A 15,608-nucleotide genomic window follows, 5' to 3' on the forward strand; every position below is an offset into this window, starting at 1 on the left:
GGTTTACAAATTGAATATATAACATAATAAACATGTCAGAAGTTAGCCAACTAACGGACTCAACTCTTCGAAGCTTTCGCTGCTCAACTCTGATCTATCTCTGAAACTGAAAGTGGGAATGGGTGAGCACATCATCCCTAAAAGGGGTGCCCAATAGGAAAATAACATTTAACTTTAAAGTAATCACTGAAATGATTTGGAAAACAATAGATGTTTTTCCTAAACATTAAAAGACAACCAATTCACAGAAATAAACAATCATGTATTTGGAACTAACTCTTTCTTCAAACAATGTATAAGACTGAGTGCCAAATTTCACACCTAATAGGTAATATTGCGTGCCAAATTCCACACCACATAAGCATAAAAGCTGAATGTAAGTAGGTATAAATTAAGGAGCAGTATCCTATGTACCACAGATGGAAAAACCTTATTTTCCAAGCATTCAAATGGAAATTCTTATTTCCCAAACAATTCATAGAGACAAACAAAGTATTACAGCTCCTTTCCAAACGATGGGAAAGATTAAAGGAATCAAAGTACTTTCGGAATTCTAAATAGAACAATGAATGGAATACTCAATCAGACAATGCATGAATTTATTAAAAATAAACTTCTGTAAAAGAAAACAACAATAATCACAAAAGAGTTAAATGTAAATTCCCACCTATTTTGATGAAAAGCCACGCCTACCTCGAGATCCACGATCCACTAGTTCATCCTTTGATTCGATCGTTGTTAATAAAGACTAACTGCAATTGCAGTACTAAGCCACACTCATTCTACAAGAGAGATTCCACTCTGCACACTCATTTAACCTTCATTCCAAAACTTCAGTCACATACTTCTCATGTTGGGTCATTAACAGTTCATAACTCCGATAATTTCCTTATCGACATTACTTATAATCCAATAATCTGCAATTCATACACCATCTCCACTAGTTCAACTAATCACGACTGCAAATATTCAATTCCATAACTAGCACACACTGCTTGCACCAGAAACTGTATCACAATTATCCGCATTCACCACCAGTTACATCTTCTTACACAACTACGCATATCCATCTCAGTCCACCTACACCTTTACACAACATCTACCTAGTCCAAACTTCATACAACACATTCAAAACAATCAACACAACTTCAAAGCCTTACCATTCACCAATCTGTCAGCCAAAATTCACCACCAGAATCTATTTCTTTGGCGAACACATACAACTCTAAACCCTCCTGCATCTGCAGCTCAACTGGTTCCTCAATCAAAACTCAATACTACCAATATCAATTTCATATTTATTTACACAACTATAATTCTCAACAACATCAGTATCATCATTGACAGTTGCACAATCTCAGCTTCTCCTTTACCAACTCAATTGGGTTCAACCATAATTCCTACCACAATACTGACACATATATCTCCCTCAATCATATATACTCATATATAACTTATCCCAAACTTCATTAACCATCACAGAGAATACCTAAATCCACAGATAACAACACAACAACCTTTCAAAGATCATGAAACTACAACTAGGGAAATAAAGATTACCTGAATCGAACCCCCAGTTCTCTCAGCATCCTCAACCCATCAACTTCACAGATTCTCAATAATTCCTAGTTCATTCACAATTATCTCTATTTCCAATTCGAGTTCAAAACATAGTTCTACTCTTCATATCATTCAAACCCATCTCTGATCCTTCCCTTAAAAACCTCAATTTCATCTTCTAATTCTTCTTCTGAATTTCCCCCAAACCCTAGATTCACTGATTTATCTAATTAAGATCTTCTTTGTAACCAAACCCTCAAATTAACTTAATAATCAATCTTCTTCTTCAGGGCATATTCTTCATACCCATCTTTACTTTAACAGTTTCAAGATCAAATCATCAACAACTCTACGAAACCCTAATTCCTTTCTCTGAAACCCCCTTTTCATTTGAGCCTAATTATATTACCTGACAATCTTCACCACCAGCAACCCTTCCTGGATCTTACTCCTATTCAATCAATCTTCAAATTCCTAGTCTTTTATTCTCAAAATGATCGCACAAGAAGAACAGAGAAGAAAAAGAGGAGAAACAGAGAAAAAGAGGAAAGAAGAAGAAAAGAGAAAGTCAAAGTCTTCTCTCGACACGTTTTGTTGATAAGTCCAACGACCCACGATAAAGGCACCCATCCAAACGTTAAGGGCATCCAGGTCGGTTAACTGCAAAATAACCATTTTGCCCTTTAAACAAAATTGATGATATCTTCTTCATCTGATATCTGATTGACACGTTCAAGTAGTCTATTCCGCGTAACTTCTCGAGACCTATCCAACGATACTAGTTTCGTATCTAAATCGTAGTTAGATTAATTTTTAAAGATTATCGTTCGAGTTACACCAAACGAGTTATTAGAGGTTAAGACGTCTCTTGACTAGTCTAATAGCGTTGACGAGCTTGAGATCTTTACAACAAAGACCAATGTTCAAGTATCAATCAATTTCAATCAACAACCAAAGGTCGGATTTCCAATGGATTGATTCAAACGCACAACCTGTGATATTTCAATTATATAACAAAATATAATGCGGAAAAGAAATAACACAGACACCAGAAGTTTTGTTAACGAGGAAATCGCAAATGCAAAAAAACCCCAGGACCTAGTCCAGACTGAAGACACACTGTATTAAGCCGCTACAGATACTAGCCTACTACAAGCTAACTTCGGTCTGAACTGTAGTTGAACCCCAATCAATCTCACACTGATCCAAGGTACAACTGTGCTCCTTAGGCTCTAATCCCAGCAGGATACTACACACTTGATTTCCTTAGCTGATCTCACCCACAACTAAGAGTTGCTACGACCCAAAGTCGAAGACTTTAATAAAAAAAATCTCTATCACACAGAAAAGTTTATGGTAATAGATAAATCTGTCTCCCAAAGAAATACCTACGAGTTCTATTTTGTCTTTTGATAAATCAAGGTGAACAAGAACCAATTGATAACCCGGACTTATATTCCCGAAGAACAACCTAGAATTATCAATCACCTCAAAATAGTCTTAATCGACGCGGCAAAAAAGATATTGTGGAATCACAAACGATGAGACGAAGATGTTTGTGATGACTTTTATATATTGCCTATCGGAGATATTAATATCAAGCCAATCATTACGATTGTACTCAACACGATAGAATTAGCAAGATCAGATCACACAACTATAAGAAAGTAGTATCGGTCCGGCTTCACAATCCCAATGAAGTCTTCAAGTCGTTAACCTACAGGGTCTCGAAGAAACCTAAGGCTAAAGGAGAATCGACTCTAGCTTATACAACTAGTATCACACAGGAGGTGTGGGGATTAGGTTTCCCAGTTGCTAGAGTTCTCTCTTATATAGTCTTTCAAATCAGGGTTTGCAATCAATGTTAGCTTAGTAACAAAGCATTTAATATTCACCGTTAGATGAAAACCTGATTAGATTCAAGCTAATATCTTTCAACCGTTATATCGAAAACTTAGCTTTTTACACACAAATGAAATTAACGATTTTAGGTTTTTGTAACCGTACAAAAACATGTACATTTGTTGGTTCAACAAAAGTTAACCAAATGGTTAGCCATATGAGCAATTTTATATCAACCATATTCTTCTTCACCATAACTAGTTCAAATGACTCAAATGAACTAGTTAGAGAGTTGTTCAATTGCTTAGATTTTATAGAAGTATATAAGACACAATCGAAGAAAAAATGATTTGATTCACTTGAATCGATTCATGAACTTTATATCCACGGTTTGCAAACTTGCATTCTTTAGTTTATATAAGTATAAGTTCACGAATAATCGTTTTTAGAAATAACCAACCTAAGTACGCGGACTGAGTTCGCGGACTTAAGTACCCGGAATATGTTTGTAAAAGTTTACAAACTCCAGCAGATTTTCCCGGGAAGAGATGTAATGACCCGTCCCTCCACCGATACTGTCCCCACTTAGCCACTGCGGTTATCCGGCAGTGTGGGGTTTTGAACGGGCATCGCTGCGGTAATCCAGCAGTAACTTCCCGGATGGTCACCCATCCCTGGATTGCTCCCGCCCGAGCACGCTTAACTGCAGAGTTTTCTGCCAACTCTGGAGCCAATTGTGCTGAAAAGGCCTCGGTGTTAGGGAAGGACAAATCATTACTTATATTCCATTCGGCCAACCACTGCCGAATATCGGGGTATTACAAGAGAACCTCCGACAGTTTGCGGACTATTGTGCCGGTTTCCCTATCAACAAAGTACGCATATTTTGGTTCAAGGAATAAGGACTTATACATATATGTGTTACCACACAATGCTTATATCCAACAATGGTTATATAATCTAAACTCTCATTTCAATCATTGAAACATTCTTAGAGGACGTTATATAGTTGTTATTCACAAACCATTTTTCGTCAAAGCCATTTTCAAGTGATTGAAACTTAACATGACTTTTGTCATTAGGTAAAGATGAACTTGGCCAAAGCGAAATATTACCAACACATATTTAGAGAAATTGATAAGTGAGATAAACTCGGCTCGAAATAGCAAATGTGTATAATCAAAGTCTATATAGCAAAACGAATTTTGTCTCAAGATAGGAGATAGAGTAGATATACTTTTGAGTGATAGATAAGTTCAAGTCTCCACATACCTTTTAGTCGATGAAGTTCCACCAGTTCCTTGAGTAGTTCTTCATCTTGTATGATGATCGCCATGTAGTTCTGAGCTCAACCACACTTGTTATCCTAGTCCGAGACTTAGCAATAGTAGACTAGAAATCAAGACTTATAGATTTGATCACTAACATTGACAAACATGCTTGAGATATCAACGCATACGAGTTCAACCGAGCAGTGTGTAGAGTATCTAGTACAACTACAAGAAGAATTTTGGATAACAATGGTAGCAAGCAACCTTCTCTCTGATGAACAGAGCCTAAACTTCAATTAAAGTCAAATTTGGTTTTCATTACACAATTCAGGAGAGAAGAATGATTGGCCTTTAATATACCAATCCTTAACAGTTACATCAACGGCTAGAATAGAATCATAACTCAGTGCTAGACTCGAGAAGGAACCCTTAGGATTAATACACCCAACTCAACTTAGTTACACCCACTCACTAGTTACTCAGAACTACAAGGTATGTGGAATGAGTACCCTGTGAACATGACACTGCCCCTCCCATTTAGAAATCCTTGTCCTCAAGGATAAAATCTGGAAATTGACCTTTGATGTGAGCAGCATCCTCCCATGTTGAATCAGCTGGGTCTGCATTGCACCACTGTACTAAAACTTGGGGAATCTGAGAAGATCCCCTGACATTAATTTTAGTATCTAGAACAACTACAGGTTCAATCACAAACTGGCCTGCATGGTCCACCAAAGGTAACTGAGGTGAAGTAGTTGACTGCAAGCTTATTTTCTTCTTCAACTGTGAAACGTGAAAGACTGGGTATATCCTAGACCCTACAGGAAGTTGCAGCTTATAAGCAACCTCCCCAATTCTTTGTAAAACTTCAAAAGGGCCACCCATTGTTTAGGGTGAGAGCTTTTCATGCACCTTAAGTATTGTTCAACACAAGCATTGGTTCTTACAGTCTGACCATCATTTGTAGATGGTAAGCAGAACTGAGTTTCAAGGTGGTACCTAAAGTCTTGAATAGTGCATGCCAAAAATTGCTGATGAAGATTTTGTCTGTCACTTACAATGGAGCTAGGAAGGCCATGGAGCTTAAATACATGTGCAAGGAACTCTTTAGAAACCGTAACAGCAGCGAGGGTATGGCCAAGAGGAATAAAGTGACTATACTTAGTCAGTCTATCCACAACCACTAAGATAACATTCTTCCTAAAAGACATTGAGAGCCCTTCTGTAAAATCAAGAGAAATGTGTTGCCATGCCGTGTCAGGTATAGGGAGGGGGTGAAGTAGACCACTTGGAAGTGAGTTTTCTCCCTTATTGCATTGGCTCACATCACAAGTGGTGACAAGCTGAATGATACCAGTCTTCATATTTGGCCAAAAGAAGGATGTTATAGCCCTGTGGTAAGTACCATTGATTCCGGAGTGGCCTCCTACAACAGAGGCATGTAAGGAATGTAATATAGAAGATCTGAGTTCAGTACCTGAGCCAATATATAGTCTCCCATTGAACTTTAAGAGGCCTTGTGCATAAGAGTAATTGCTCTGGTTAGGAGTGACGGTGAGTTGAGTAATAAGTTTTTGTGATGTTGGGTCTGACTCATAGCTGGCATGAATGTCTTGAATCCATTGTGGTTGAGATAAGGACAATGTTGAGGAAGAGCCAGTTGGTAGTCTTGATAATGCATCATCAACTTTATTATTTAACCCTTTTTTGTACTTGATAACATAGTCAAAACCCATCAATTTGACCAGCCATTTTTGTTGTAAAGCAGTAGACAATTTCTGATCTAGTAAATACTTCAAACTTTGATGGTCTGTATGCATGATAAACTGTTGGTTACTTAAATAGTGTTTCCACTTTTGAACAACCATAACAATGGCCAAAAATTCTTTCTCATAGGTAGATAATGCCAGTGCCTTAGGACCCAATGGCTTGATGAGGAATGCAATGGGTTTGCTATTCTATATAAGTACAATACCAACTCTCCTTGAACATGCATCAGTTTCTAGAGTAAAGGCTGAGAAAAATCAGGTAAGGCCAAAACTGGTGAAGATGTCATGGCCTGCTTGATGGTGGAGAAGGCAAGAGTGGCAGCATCATTCTAAGAAAAAGAGTCCTTTTGAGCATATCAGTCAGTGGCTTGCAGATATTGCCATAATCCTTAATAAATTTTCTGCAGTAACCGGTAAGCCCCAAGAATCCTCTGAGTTGTTTCAGTGTATGAGGTTGTGGCCAATTAACCATTGCAGCAATCTTATCAGGGTCAACAGCAACACCATTGGCAGTAATGATATGACCAAGGTATTTTAGTTGTGGCTGAGCAAAGGCACATTTCGACATCTTTGCGAATAAAGAATGCTTCCTTAACAAGGATAAAGTAAGTTGAAGGTGTTATATGTGTGCTGTAATGGATGGACTGTATACTAAGATGTCGTCGAAAAATACAAGGAAAAACTTACGGAGATATGGCTGAAACACCTCATTCATGAGTGCTTGAAAGGTTGCAGGGGCGTTAGTAAGCCCAAATGGCATAACTCTGAACTCGTAATGGCCTTGATGAGTGCGGAAAGCATTCTTGTGAATGTCAGGTGCATAAACCCGGATTTGGTAATACCCAGAACGAAGATCACTCTTGGAAAATGCCACAGAACCATTCAACTCATCCAACAATTCTTCAATAAGAGGAATAAGAAATTTATCCTTGACCGTAATATCATTAAGATTTCGATAATTGACACAAAAACGCCAAGTACAATCCTTCTTCTTGACTAAGAGAATAGGAGCAGCAAATGGGATATGGCTGGGTTGGATCACTCCACTAGATAGCATTTCAGAGACCAATGACTCCATGACAGACTTATGTATAAAGGGGCATTTATATGGTCTTTGAGAAGTGGGGTTAGACCCATGTTTGAGTGGAATCTTGTGGTCAAGTGATCTAGAGGGTGGAAGGCCAGTAGGCTCTGTAAAAACATTTACAAATGTCCCTAATAGTGTAGAAACTGCAGGTGGAGGTGGGAGTATAGGAGTTGTAGAAATAGAGAAAAACTGGCCAATTAGGGCTGGAGTATTACTCTTAATAAACTTCTTCATTGAAGAACCACTAATCATGCTTAGATAAGGTTTAAAAGTGATACCCTGAAGTGTGATATGGCTGCCTTGATGTAGAAATGAAATGCTCAATTGACTGAAGTTGAATGTAACATCACCAAGTTGGCGCAACCAATCATCTCCTAAAACAATGTCACAACCGCCAAGAGGAAGAACTCGTAAATGTGCAGAGAATTGATGGCCTTGCATATCCCAATGTAAGTTGTGGCAGATACCTTGACTAAGAGTGCTATCTCCATTAGCAACTGTGACAAGCATTTGTCCAGTTGGAGAAACATGTAGACCCAACTTTGAAGTTAAATTAGCATCAATGAAACTGTGGGTGTTGCCTGTATCAATAAGGATAATGACAGAGTGCTTATTAAGATGACCAGCAATTCTAATTGTATCAGGGGCAACATTCCCTGTCAAGGCATGTAAAGAAATCTCGATGGGAGAATCAGGAGTTGAAGGAGAGTCTTCAGAGACATCTTCAGTTGATAATGATTCATGTCCTTCAAGGTCCTCATCAGCAATCAACATAAACAGTTGTTGAGTTTTACATCTATGCCCTTGTCTGTAAAACTCATCACAATTATAACAAAGCCCTTTGTCTTTCCTAACCTGCATTTGTGCATGGGTGAGTCGTTTAACAGGAGGGATAGAGTTGTTTGGGGATGTTTTAGTGGGTGTAGCAGGATGAGTCACAATGGGTGATGATGATGATGCAGTGTGCTTAGTAAATGTGGAGGATGGAGTGAAAAAAAAGTTTGATAGTAGATGGTGGGTGGGAAACAGAAAGTGGTGAGGGAGAAAATGGTTTAGAGAAGGATTTAGTAGATTTATGTTGGTGATGCATAGAATCTTGCTGCAATCTAGCCAAGTAAAAAGCTGCTGCAGTATTATCAGGTTTAAACATTTGCACCATAGTACGGATCTCCTCTTTTAACCCACTAATGAAACTCAAGGTATAAAAACTCTCAGGCAAAGAAGGATTGTTAGCAACCATGAAACTTTTATAATGTTCCCAAAGATCATAATAATCCTCAACACTGGTGGTCTGGTAAAGTTTATTGAAGCTACCTACATAATTGTCCTGAGAAATATACTCAAATCGAATACATAAATCCTCAACAAAAAGTATCCCATGGAATGAAATCTTTACCCTGTTGGTAATTTAGAAACCACGGATCTACGGAAGAATCGAAGTGAATAGCAGCAATATCAACACGTTCATTATCAGGAATATTATGGAATTGGAAGTATCTTACACATTTGAGAGCCCAACCACGGGGATTTGTACCATTGAATCGAGGAAAATCTACTTTAGGAGTACGAGAGAACTTACGATATTCAGTATGAGAAAGATTGTGAACCAGCTTCTGAAAGCCTGCAATTGAATTTTCCAGATTCGTTTGAGGAGTCTCAGATGCAGAAGGATCTGGAGGTAAATTCGAGTTCGGTGCAGCCTCAAGTAACCCAATGATAATGTTCATCTTAGTACTCAAAGACTGGATTTCAGATTTAATCTCAGTAATTGAATCGGTGTGTTGAGAAATGGTTGATGAGATCTCTTGAAGCTTTTCTTTGGTGGCCATGGCTACAGGTTCCAGGATGGAGTCTGATACCAATTGTAGAGTATCTAGTACAACTACAAGATGAATTTTGGATAACAATGGTAGCAAGCTACCTTCTCTATGATGAACAGATCCTAAACTTCAATTGAAGTCAAATTTGGTTTTCATTACATAATTCAGGAGAGAAGAATGATTGGCCTTTAATAGACCAATCCTTAACAGTTACATCAACGGCTAGAATAGAATCATAACTCAGTGCTAGACTCGAGAAGGAACCCCTAGGATTAATACACCCAACTCAACTTAGTTACACCCACTCACTAGTTACTCAGAATTACAAGGTATGTGGAATGAATACCCTGTGAACATGACACAGTGCTATAACAGTATCCAAATAATCCAATCAGAATTCTTCCAAGAAATAGACTTGTTATCTATCTTTCAAGATACGAATTCTATAAGAAACAAGTCTCATAATCGATCACAATTATATGGACGTATCTACTAAAAAGAAATTCATACTACTTGTGTAAATCCTATTATAAATATAAACAGTATATTCGAAAACAGAAAAACACAAGACACCTGAAATTTTGTTAACGAGGAAACCTCAATAACAGAAAAATCTCGGGATCTCGTCCAGATTTGAACACAAAACTGTATTAAGCCGCTACAGTCACTATCCTACTATAAGACTTCGGACTGAAATATAGTTGAGAACGAATCTACCCTCCAAGAGATTCAGTTACAATCATACTCCATGTGTCTCTTAAACCCCGCAAGGATCTACGTAATTGATTCCCTTAGCCGACGTCCTTTATCGCCTAAGAGTTTCTTCAACCTAAGTGAAGACTTCTGATACCAATCTGCCTCTAAACGATAAGCATTTTTAATTTCTCTTTAGATCAAAGATCAAGGCTTGGAAATCTGTTTGCAACAGATAAATCTAGCAAACCTCACAAATCAGCAACACTTACACCCACTTAAATGAGAAGCATGGATTCTTTACCATCTCTCAAGAACAACCTTTAACTTATCAACTAAAAATAGTTTTCAAATATATATCTTGAGGAATCATAAAATCTGGGACAAGAGAACTTTGTGATTACTATCATTCTTTCCTGAAAGAGATTATGAAAACCTCAATAACAGAACAAAAAGATCAGGATACACGAACTATCAAGATAAAAGATAGTCGGACCTGGATTAACAAATCCCCAAAGCGAAGTATTTCAGTCATAGACCTAATAAAATAAGAACTAGGTCAATAGAGAACGACTCTAGCTATAAACTAGGACACAAAGTATTAGGGATTGATTTTCCCAGTTGAAAGAACATCTGTATTTATAGTTTTTCAAGACTGGGGGTTTCTTAGAATTCAAGCTAAGATAACTTGAGATTAAAGGAAACACTTTTATAATTTAGATGAAACTCTAATTAGGGTTTCAAGTAAGCATATGAGAAATAGTCTTGAAATCTCATAGAAGAATATACACAGTGGTCCGGTTATAGAACTGTGTAATAATGACCGTTTTGGAAAATATGCCTTATGAAATATAAGCAATTTGATGTTAATTGAACACTTAAGAATTTAATCATGATAAACATAAACAAGTGTCTTAGTGATCAATGATGTGTTAGAGGTGTTTATGAGAGTCATAGAAATGCTAAACATATTTGAAAATAAGTTTTTAAGTATCTGTTAAACTTTTGACCATTAGTGAAATGGTTTGTGAACCTGTTTATGGGTGAAAACTGTTTCTGCTGGTTTTGGTAAATTTGGGTGTGTGTGTGTGGATGAGAAACGAATCTAAACTCTAAACAAATGCACTGCACGGGAGTAGTTTATATTCGAGAGATCAATCTGTACAATTCTGGCCTAAACCAAGAAATGGCCGTTCCAGACTTGCTTCGGTCACAAAGTGAAGGAGATGGGGTTGATCTTAGTGAAGGAAGCGAAGAAGGTGTTGAGATTGTGAATATGTTGGTTGTTTATGACTTGTATAAGAATGTTGAACTGTCTTGCGCAATGTAAGCTATCAGTTCTGGGTGTTTTCTGGATACGTTGATAACAACAACTTGGTTTTCTATGTTGTTGGACATAGGTCGAAGAACCTATTTATACAAGTCATTTGAGCGCAATCTTCATCTCGTAGGAAGTGGAGGAAGTTAAGTGATGGAGTAGTGGGGTCGTGTAGGGATGGTGATTGTCACACGATCATGCCTTTGCCCACTTCCCTCATCACTATTAAACGTCCATCATTTCCTGACACGTTCTCGTAATGAGCGCGTTGCGCGTCGCACGTTGTAAATCGCTAGACCAATACCTCAGTAAGTATCCCCCAGTTTGTGACATGTTTGATGTCTCGAGTGAGTGGGTCAAGTCGTGGGACCTGCCGCAAAAAATAGCATATGGTGTTATTAGGTTTATTTATGGAATAAATATTCATAAAATATCGCTTTTAAGCAAGCATCTCAAAACAATTGATATGCATGAAGCATCGTTGTTTTAAAACTTGATTGAATAAGTCGCGGATTGAGCGTCTTAAAATGGCAGCATGCCAGACTTCCTTTGGATGATCGTTTGAGGGCCGTGTAAACAAGCCATCACTTGGTCGATCACTTCCCGTGGAAGAGAGGCGGCTGGTGGTCGTCATGCTGCTTTGCAGGTTTGCTGGAAATAAATCTACATCGTCCAACTATGCATGCAAAGTTGTATGGACGAGATGATTTATGGATATTGTGCATTGCCTTTGATGAAATTTAGGGTCTAGGGACCGTATGTCGTCCCTACTTTGGCCAACCGAGTCCAAGCACTGAGTGTTAATCCACACGGGCCGATCGGGCATGCATGGAGGAAGGCTGTCGGCGTGCATGTCTTTACCTCTTGGTTCATCAAAAATTAGATCTATGCCACTCAATTCGACCGGCGAAGATGAGTGGTCACGATCAATTTACGATAGAAATACATTGCCGCAAAGCACAAATTAGGGTTTGAAGGCCGTGTGACCTATCACCTTTTAGGCGTGTGTTTCGAAGCATCTGGCCCTGGTTTGCACAGGCCGACTGGTCACATGTAAAGGTGGGCCAATGGTGGACATGTTAACACCTTTGGGACCACTTGAATCTATATCTACACCATCCGTTTAGGCTGGCGAAGATGGATGGTCGTGATCAATTTACGACAGAAGCATGTTACCGTAAACCCTAATTAGGGTTTTGAGATAGCCACGTCCACGCGAGTTTGACCAAGCGGTTTGGCATGCCGTTGGCTTCCCTTAGGGAAATCGATCACACGGGGATAATATTGGGTGGGCGGTGAACTTATGTGCACCTTCCTGATGGTCCAAAATGCGATCTAAGTCATCCAAATAGGCTGGCTAATGTAGCTCCCCTAAAGCTAGCAGCTGACTAATCCAAGTGATTAACTAAATAAAGAGGCACTATGAATCTAAATCATTTACTTAAACATTCAATTAAGGAATCTGCTACAAAACTTAACCCAATAACTAACCCGCTCTGAAACATATATATACAAGAAGTCCTCTCAAATGATACATATATAATAGTCATTTGGTTTACAGATACAATATGTAATATAATAAACATAATAGAAGTTAACCAACTAACGAAAACAACCCTTGAAGCTTCCTGATGGTCCAAAATGCGATCTAAGCCATCCAAATAGGCTTGCTAAGTTGGATGGTCGTGATCGATTTAAGACGCTAGTGTACTTCCGCGACCCATATTAGGGCTTAGAAGCATCAATCCTTCCATGTTTCTGGAAATGGATTCATCACCCTATGGCCTTGTCGTGGGCAAGCCGTTCGAGTGATGGGAAAGTGAGGCCGCCAGTGCGCGTGCTAGCATTTCCCTAATCACTCTTGGAGCAATCTATACCGTCCAACCAAGCTGGTAAAGTTGGACGGTTGCGATACTTTTTAAGACTATTTTGGACAGTCCATGCTCATTTGAGCTCCTTCCAAAGCAGCGCAACCACCCTACTTAGGGTTGGCGTTTGACAACGCTGGGAGGCGTATAAGTGAGGTACGATCGGTTAGGGCATTAGTGGGCCCGCCGACGGTCATCATGATGTTTTCCCATTCCTTCCAGGTTTTGGCTAGGCTTGTTAAATTGTACGGCCAAATTATGTGGCCGTGATCGTTTCTGAGACTGATATGGGCAGTTTAGATTTCTCTTAAGGAAATTAAACATGTTCGATCGAGCTGTCTTTAATTAAAAGGAAGTCGATACGAGTTTCTCTTTGTCATAGAGTGATGTAGCTTTTGTGGGTATTTCATGCAGATCCCAATACTGGCACTTCGGGAGATTCATGCTACTATGCTGAGAGTGAACACTTAATCGTCATGTCATGTCAATGATGAGAGTTCGGTTGAGAACACAGCACGGAAAATACTAGGAGAATCATGCATTAATTGGTAATGCTAATAAAACATAGAATTTCACAGAATATTTGAGATTGCCGTTGCACGCACCATTCTGAGTGAATTTCATGTATATATTCATATTGAATTGCTTCAATCAAAGCGAGATGTTTTTTGCACTCATCACTTCTTAAACGGCTTTACCCTTTGCAGGGTGACAGCACATTAAATACAGGTTTCACAATTATAGTCCTGAACTAAAATCCACCATCAACATTAAGTCCCCTGCTTAGCATGTAATAGTTACACTATTGCGGGGTAAGCACTAGATGGTGATAAATAAAGATAAAACTGATGAGACAAAGTTAGATGTTACCAGGAGAGATGGGTCGTTCTGTCCTTGGAACATGTCACGTTCAAGAGGCGTCCAGGTGAGCGTTCCCCTAACATGATGTCGGTTGGCCCCAGGTAGATTAGGCATATGGTTCATTGGGATCTCAAACCATTCATGACGATGTCGTAATCCTCGACTCTGATGTGGACGAGCCTTATCATGAGGAATATCCTTAAAAGGATGCTGAAGCAATTTCTGAAAAAGATGTTGAAGTAGCTCCCAAAGAGAACGTTGATGTAGCTTCCGGAAAGCGTGTTGAAGCGGCTCGAGGGGATGTTGAAGCAACTTCCGGAGAGGATGTTGAAGAGGCTTCCGGAGAGGATGTTGAAGCAGCTTCCGGAGAGGATGTCGAAGCAGCTTCTGGAGAGGATTCTAGTGAAGGCGCCCTTGGCCCTTATTCATGTTGCTTTTGTCATTGAGTACTGCATCACCGTCTCAATACTGAAACATGCTGCTTTTTGGGATATCTTCAAGGACTTCGTTCCAAGCGACATCTTTTGAACCGTCTTTTGAATCTTGGATGGTTATATGGAATGGGATGCGATGAGCAGTCCCCAGTTACACTTCAGATTCGATGGCGTGGATGAATATGTGAAAATATCTCTGACTTGTACTTTTGGAGTCTTTGATGTACATGTACATCTCCATCTTAGAAACTTCTGCGGCTCGTATAGCTTCAACAGTGATGATGCTGATATTAGAAATAAACCGGTTGAGGGACGTGAAGGCATACTGTGCTGGCATTCCCCAGGTGTAATTATCCCGAGCTTATTTTCTCTTGAAAGATGTACTTCCACTTGCCGGTAAGGTGGTTGACGAATTGATGAAGGCGGAAATCTTTTGGATTCGTCATTTGTTGATCAATGGGCGGGAGTCGCTCTTGATAGATCTGTATTGTATCCAAACTTTTGGCAGCCCCTGTACCCCTCCCAGAGGAAATTTGGAAATCTAGAAGCACCGAATCTGACTTTGTCATCTAGTTGTTGATGCACAGCTTCGTGCATGCCTTGGGTAGGCGTCACTGAGTTCTAAGTAGGTGATGTGGCAGACCTCATGCGGTTGATCTGTGTGGCTCGCTGAGGTGTTGAAGCGTCTCCTAGGACGAACGTTGAAGCGGCTTCTGGAGCGAACGTTGAAACGGATCCTTGAGAGAGCTTTGAAGTGGCTTCTTCTGGAGAGCATTGAAGCACCTTCTTCTTCTCTCTCGAGAGAGAGATGAAACGCCTTCTTCTGGAGAGAGTTGAAGCGCCTTTTTTTGGAGGGAGAGCTGAAACGCTTTCTTCTGGAGAGCGTTGAAGCGGCTTCTTCTTGAGAGAGTGTTGAAGCGCCTTCTTCTTGAGAGCGTCGAAGCGGCTTCTTCTGGAGAGCGTTGAAGCGGCTTCTTCAGGAGAGAGCTTTGAAGTGGCTTCTTCAGGAGAGAGCGTTGAAGCAGCTTCTGTTGGAGAGAGCGTTGAAGCGGCTTCTACTGGAGGGAACGTTGAAGCGTCTTCTT

General features: G+C 39.5%; 1 protein-coding gene across 1 annotated transcript in view; it reads right to left on the reverse strand.

The window, feature by feature from the left end:
• Positions 1–7,061: 7,061 nt before the first annotated feature.
• Positions 7,062–15,608, reverse strand: part of LOC113291491 — a 32,246-nt gene continuing 23,699 nt past the window's right edge. Inside the window, exons 2-5 of the mRNA XM_026541016.1 lie at positions 9,509–9,615; positions 8,926–9,411; positions 8,557–8,843; positions 7,062–8,384 (exon numbers count right to left, since the gene is read on the reverse strand). Coding sequence (XP_026396801.1) covers positions 7,062–8,384; positions 8,557–8,843; positions 8,926–9,411; positions 9,509–9,615 — 2,203 coding nt within the window. The remainder of the gene's footprint in view (positions 8,385–8,556; positions 8,844–8,925; positions 9,412–9,508; positions 9,616–15,608) is intronic.

Source organism: Papaver somniferum, chromosome 6 (assembly GCF_003573695.1).
Source record: "Papaver somniferum cultivar HN1 chromosome 6, ASM357369v1, whole genome shotgun sequence".
Taxonomy (NCBI): domain Eukaryota; kingdom Viridiplantae; phylum Streptophyta; class Magnoliopsida; order Ranunculales; family Papaveraceae; genus Papaver; species Papaver somniferum.